Raw genomic sequence first — 7,172 nt, 5'->3', positions numbered from 1 at the left:
TCATTCTAATTGGGCCAACCCAAACCTTCGACCCAAGGCGCCATAGACCACGCGTGGCAGCCTCCCCCAGACCACTCCGGGCGAACGCCCAGGATAACCGACCACGAGAGAGCCTCGTGCCCGGTAAGCAGCCAGTTCACGTGTCACCTTAATCCCCGCCTTAAAAGGAGGAGTCAATTCCGCATGAGGACACTATAAATAGCCCTCTCATCATAGAGGGCGAGGTAACCTTTTTCTTACCCCAAAATTCTCTCACTTTGTTGTACCTTGTGGATCACATACTTACTTTGGCATCGGAGTGCCTTGCAGGTACAACCTTTTTTTCCCTCAACCGCTCCAGATATCAAGCCTTCTATGTTGCTGGCCATCTGATCTGCTCGGTAAGATCAGTGGCGTCGTCTGTGGGAAACCTAGCTCCCCCGTTCCCTTTTCTTGCACTTTCTCGATCCGCTCTTGCCTCCCGCAAGAATCTGGGAACCAAAGCTCTATTCAACTATCATTCATGGGTGGCAATAACGAAGATTCCTCTTTATTGGACGCTACGATACTCAACAAGAACGACCGATCTCCGTCGTCATACCTCCCCCTAGGAACACCGTCCCTCGGGACGACATCATCGCATCTCCTTCTCCGAAAGATCTCCATGAAGGTGCTCCCCACCATCTCGGGGAAACTAATGGCAGGGGCAGCCACGAAGAGGCCCTAGAAAACCTTTTCCCTCCAAAGGGCCATGCTCCCCAGAACCAGACCATGGCAGCCGTCCTGGCCGCCCTTGCATAGACAAACGCACTTATTCAGCAGCATAACGACAGGATCGGGGCACTCGAGCGGAAACGCCGTTCGAAGACTCTCCCCGGCCATAGACCTCAACGCGACGTGGTTCCCAAGAAACGCCCTCGTTCACCCTCCCCCAGGGAGAACGCGGGTCCCTCTTCCAAGAAAGGGTCGAACGACCACCGCTCCCGACGCCAATTCGATTCCCCCGACCAAGAAGAAAATCCCGGTCACCTCCGACGCAACACGACGATAATCGTAGGCGACACAGGTGGAGTCGCAGCCGGTCCTCCACTCCTTCTGCCAGCGACGAGGAAGAGGAACGCCGGGGCCCTTTGTCCCACGCTATCTTGGAAGCACCCCTACCGGCCGGTCTTGAACCCCCCCCCCCCCCCCCGCTGGGCACATACGATGGGACCACCGACCCAGACGAGCACATAGAGAACATCGACGCCCTCCTAGATTATAGAGGGGTGCCCGGGGCGATCAAATGTCGTTTGTTTCCGACCACCCTGTGCAAAGGAGCCATGACGTGGTACAAAAGTTTGCCCGACGAGTCCATCACTTTGTGGAGAGTGCTCGGTAGACTCTATTCCAAGCACTTCACAGCCTCTCGGAGACACCCAAAATCAGAAGTGTCCTTGGAGGCCATCATCCAAGGAAAGGACGAATCCCTCCGGGCCTACATAGAGAGGTTCAACAAAGAGGCCGTGCAGGTATCCACAACAGCCCATATGAAGAAGTTCCTACTCGAGCGAGGCTTCCGACCACGCTCAGACTTTGCTAAGGCCGTCGGAATCGAAACACCCGCCACCTTGGACGAATTCTTCCTCAAGGCTCAAGCGTACATATAGTACGAGGAGAAAGAGGCTGCTCACGCAGTCCGTAACTCGAGACAAGAAGAGAACACTAAAGGTGGTCGTCAAGACGAATCCTGCCGAGGGACTGACAAGAAAAAAGACGACAAAGGACGAGACCCGAAAGACTATAATGCGCCAGCGGGAAAGTTTCGTGAATACACCCCGCTGAACGCATCCCGGGAACGCATCTTGAACGAGTGCGCCAACGCGGAATTCCAAACGGGCAAAGTCCATTTTCCTAAGACCATGCCCGCACGGCCGAACATGGACAAATCAAAGTTCTGTCGATTCCATAAAGGCCACGGGCATAACACGGAAGACTGCATCCACCTAAAAGTCGCAATAGATATACTGATCCTAGAAGGACACCTGAAACAGTATGCGAAGAAACAAGAGACCGCCAAAGAAGCCAAGCCAATAACCGGAGAAAAACCGGTCGAAAATACGCCCGCCATGCAGGTGGCCATGAGTATCACCCGACCGGAGGACTTCTACCTCCCTGACGGAACCGGGGCATCTTCCACCTTGTTCCCTCAGAGCCCACGGGAAATCCCCCCTTCGGCCTTGGTCATCTCCGGGGGGGGATTCAGCAAGCTCATCGTCAGATCCGTAAAACGAAAATTCGACGAACTAATCTCAACAAATTCGAGCAAAGCCGCTACCCTCGACCTGGCCCGAGGTGGCTCGTCCTCCATATCTTTCTACAAGGACGAGCTACCCGGCGGAGCACCCAATGCAACCTTCCCACTCCTTATCCGAGCCCGGATGGCCAACTTTGACGTTTGCCGCATTTTAGTCGATCAAGGGAGCTCAGTGGACATCATGTACTCCCAGTTGTTCAAGACACTGCAACTAAACGACAACCACCTCACCCCCTACGTAGGGTCCGACCTACAAGGTTTCAACGGCACCGTGACTAAACCATGGGGGTTCGTCGAGCTCATCGTTTCGATCGGGTCTGCAAAAACCACCAGGGCCGTCAAAGTCCAGTTTCTGGTCATTGATTGCCCCTCAATCTACCAATGCATCTTAGGACGCTCGACGCTGGCCGAACTAATCGCAGTACCTTCGACCGTGCATCTCAAGCTCAAGTACTACACAACCTAAGGACAAATTGCAATGCTCAACGGCGACATCGAAGCAGCCAGGAGGTGTTTCGAACCCTCCGCCAAAGGACTCAGCTCCATAAAGACTGCCCAAGACAAAACAGCATGCATCGCGGGCCCCGAGCCCGACAAACCTATGCCCCGCATCGACACCATCGACCTGGACAGCCGCTTCCACAAAGAATCTGAGAAGAAGACCGACACGAAGGCACCAGAAGAAGGCCTCCGTCCTATCCCCGACGGAGACTTCGAACTGATAGCCCTCGACAACGACCCGACCAGAGGAGTTAAGATTGGCACATATCTGCCCGAACTAGCCAAAAGGCAACTCAAAGCCTGCCTTAGAGAGAACGCCGACCTCTTTGCCTGGAGCGCGACCGAGATGCCCGGTCTTGATCCAGAAGTAGCATGCCACCACCTGACGATCGATCCCGCATGCAAAGTCGTCGCCCAAAGGAGGAGAAAGCAGTCACCAGAAAAAATAGCTGCAGCCGAACTAGCTGTTAGGGACCTCCTCGAGGCCAATTTCATATCGAAAGCCAAGTATACTACTTGGCTCTCCAATGTTGTACTTGTGAAAAAATCTAATGGAAAGTGGCGCATGTGCATTGACTATACCGACCTTAATAGGGCTTGCCCTAAAGACGCTTATCCTCTGCCTAGCATAGATAAATTAGTCGATAATTCTGTAGTTTTCAAACTCTTATCATTTATGGACGCATATTCCGGTACAACCAAATACCCATGTCAAAAACGGACAAAAATTATACGGCCTTCATGACCGAGTCGGGCAATTACTATTATAACGTGATGCCCTTCGGTCTGAAAAACGCCGGAGCTACGTACCAACGAATGATGAATAAAGTATTCCATGTCGAGATCGGCGACATGCTCGAAGTCTACATGGACGACATGATCTTGAAATCCCAAGAGGAGACCGACCATGCCGCCCATCTCAAGAAGGTTTTCGAACAAGCCCGGAAATGCAAAATGAGATTCAACCCCGAGAAATGCACTTTCGGAGTCCGAGCAGGAAAATTCCTCAAATTTTACCTAACCGAACGAGGGATCGAGGCAAATCCGGACAAGTGCAGAGCCTTTTCGGAATTCCCGACGCCAAACTCTAAAAAATCCATTCAATCCCTGAATGGCATGCTCACGTCACTATCTCGGTTCGTAGCCAAGTCAGCCCAGCACGCTCTCCCGCTCTTCAAACTCCTCCGAAAGGAGACAACTTTCGAATGGACAGACGAATGTGAACGTGCTCTGACTCACCTCAAACAAGCTCTCTCACGATCGCCCGTGCTCTCGAGGCCCGAATCCGGAGAAATCCTCTATCTCTATCCGGCCGTTGCTACCGAGGCAGTCAGCGCCGCTCTTATCAGGGAGACACCGGAAGGCCAAAGACCCATTTATTTTACAAGCAAAGCGCTCTAGGGCCCAGAAATTAGGTACCAGCAGACCGAGAAAGTCGCCCTCGCACTAATCACTACAGTCAGGAGACTAAGGCACTACTTCTTGGCACACACTGTAGTCGTTCGAACTGAACAGCCCATAAAACAGCTCCTAGGTTGCCCTGACATGGCCGCAAGAATGCTCCGCTGATCCCTAGAACTCTCAGAATTTGACATAAAGTAGGAGGGGAGGAAGGCGCTAAAAGCACAGGTCCTAGCAGACTTTGTAGCTGAGATCGTTTTCCCAGACACAACGACATGCAGTACCCAGAGATGGACCCTGTACGTCGACGAAGCCTCCAGCCCGTCTGGAAGCGGGGCAGGTATCATCTTAGAAAAAAGAGAGAAAATGCTAATAGAAGTATCGCTATCACTCTTCTTCCCAACCTCCAACAACCAAGCAGAATACGAGGCGCTGCTCGCGGGGCTATGCCTCGCCGACAACTTGGATGCCGAGGAAGTCGAAGTATTCACTGACTCTCAACTGGTAGCTTCGCACATCTCCAGAGAATACCAAATCAAGAGCGACCATCTCGCAAGATACCTGAACCTCGTGCGCGAAAAGATGGCCCGGTTTAAGAGCGCCATAGTAAGACATATCCACAGGGAACATAACGCCCGAGCGGACGTATTGCGAAGCTCGCCAGCACAAGGAATAAAGGGGGCAATAAGTCAGTGATCTAGGAAATACTGACCAAACCCAGCACCGAACCCCCGAGCGGGCTGTCGCTTGTCAGCGCGATCGGAGATGCTTCTTGCTGGATGACCCCCGTGTACAACTACCTCACGAGCGAACTAGGGGGAAGATCCCTCGCCAGGAAAGCACTCCGAGCCGGATACTATTAGGCTACCATGCAACACAACGCCAAAGAATACGTACAGAAATGTGACAAATGCCAACGCTTCAGGGACATGCACCTCGCACCCCCAACGAACTCAAGTCTTTGTCATCCCCCTGGCCGTTCGCGTGGTGGGGCATGGACCTCCTCGGCCCATTCGTGACCGGGAGCAATCAGAACAAATACCTCGTAGTCGTAGTCGACTACTTCACTAAATGGATTGAAGCCGAACCGTTGGCCAAAATCACGTCTTTAAACGTACTATGTGAAGGATAAAAAAACACTTAGAAAGGGGGGGGGGGTTTGAATAAGTGTAGCTGTACAACTCTTAAGATAAAAACAATTTGCACAATGATTTTTATCCTGGTTCGTTGTTAACTAAACTACTCAAGTCCACCCCCTTGGAGTGATTTACCTCACCTGAGGATTTAATCCACTAATCACACTAATGGTTTTCCACTTAGATAACCTCTAAGTCTTCTAGAGTATTCTGATCACAACCTGATCACTCTAGGAACACAATGCTTAGATACCCTCTAAGACTTTCTAGAGAATCCGATCACAACTTGATCGCCTCTAGTTCTTTACAAATGAATGTAAACAAATTCTTACAAGAGTATTACAATGCTTCTTAAAAGCTATAATCACAATTGTGATATTTCTCTTAAAGTTTAAGCTTAATCTCACTAAGATATTACAACAGTAATGAAGTGAGGTTGAAGATGAAGTTTGAGAGCTTTTGAATTTGACAGCGTTTCTGTATGTTTGCGCAAAGTGTTGTGTTCAGCTTCTCATCAGAACTTCTATTTATAGGCGTTTGAGAAGATGACCGTTGGGAGCATTTAATGTGTTGCGTGATCCGTATAGCATTGCATTTAATGTTTCACTCTTTTGTCAACTACCTCGAGCCTTGCTTTAACTGACGTTGCCTTTAATAGCTTCTAACGTTCCTTTTGTCAGTCAGCGTAGCCTGCCATCTTGTACTTGCTTCTGATCTGATGTTTGTATAAACAACGTTTGAATATCATCAGAGTCAAACAGCTTGGTGCAGAGCATCTTCTTGTCTTCTGACCTTGAAGTGCTTCTAGCGTGATACCATGAGAACTTCAGTGCTTCTGCTTCTGATCTCAAGTTCTTCTGATGCTTCAATAGAGCATGTTCTGATTCTGCTTGACCATCTTCTGATGTCTTGCGAGAGCATGTTCTGATGTTGCATACTTAAACCTTCTGAGTCAGTGCTTCTTGCACTGATTTTGTGCATACTCTTTATATATTTCCTGAAATGGAAATTGCATAGGATTAGAGTACCACATTATCTCAAGTAAAATTCATGTACATTGTTATCATCAAAACTAAGAATATTGATCAGAACAAATCTTGTTCTAACAATCTCCCCCTTTTTGATGATAACAAAAACATATATAAATGATATGAATTTGCAATCAGAATATCAGATGGCTAAAGACAATTACACAGTTATAGCATAAGCATATAAACATAGTGTGAATATGTCTCCCCCTGAGATTAACAATCTCCCCCTGAGATAAATAATCTCCCCCTGAAATAAATATTGGAAGAAATTTATAATTAAAAGACTTACCTGAGTATTTTCCATTTCAGTTGAGACGATCACATATGCTTAGAACTTCATAACATTCAGAGCTTCTGTTTCTTGCTTCCATAGGACAGCTTCAAAGCTTTGAATTTCTTCTTGAATCATTGCATGCTAGATTGTATCATAACATTGTTGAATGTACCAGAGCATCATCAGAGCATCTCTACATCCTTAAATGTTTCAGAACAAACTAAACGACAAAAGTCAAGGCATGAATGATCTTGGCCAGCATGTCGTGAATCCCAACAGTGATTTCATTCTGTTTCTTCATGAAGGCTCTGAACTCTTCATGTGCTTCATCATGCTTATCCAGGCGAGAAGCAAGAACATCTTGATTCTGTTGAAGAGCCTTGATAGCGTTCACCAGAACGGAGGGTTCAGCAGAAGAAGATGCACGGCTATCATTCAGAAGGATAGCATTACCAGCAGCAACATCCAAAGTGAGAATATCATCTTCAGCAGGATGATTCTCAGCATCTTCCATCTCAACATCGGAGTCTGACTCAGAAACATCTTTAGCATAT

The 7,172-nt window shown here is 48.7% G+C and overlaps 1 protein-coding gene across 1 annotated transcript; it reads left to right on the top strand.

Annotated features, from left to right (window-relative positions):
- The first annotated feature begins 1,898 nt into the window (after positions 1-1,898).
- On the top strand, positions 1,899-2,741 carry LOC131628226 (uncharacterized). The gene has a single exon (XM_058899089.1). It carries the CDS (start codon positions 1,899-1,901, stop codon positions 2,739-2,741), a length of 843 nt encoding a protein of 280 aa, XP_058755072.1.
- The last annotated feature ends 4,431 nt before the right edge of the window (positions 2,742-7,172 follow it).

This window comes from Vicia villosa, unplaced genomic scaffold, assembly GCF_029867415.1.
Source record: "Vicia villosa cultivar HV-30 ecotype Madison, WI unplaced genomic scaffold, Vvil1.0 ctg.000434F_1_1, whole genome shotgun sequence".
NCBI lineage: Eukaryota > Viridiplantae > Streptophyta > Magnoliopsida > Fabales > Fabaceae > Vicia > Vicia villosa.
Note: the sequence above shows the minus strand (reverse complement) of the source record. Positions and strands in the feature narration are given on the sequence as shown.

Excerpts from the sequence above, each read along its gene's own strand:
- LOC131628226 (XM_058899089.1), top strand. The coding sequence starts at position 1,899 with ATGGACAAATCAAAGTTCTGTCGATTCCATAAAGGCCACGGGCATAAC.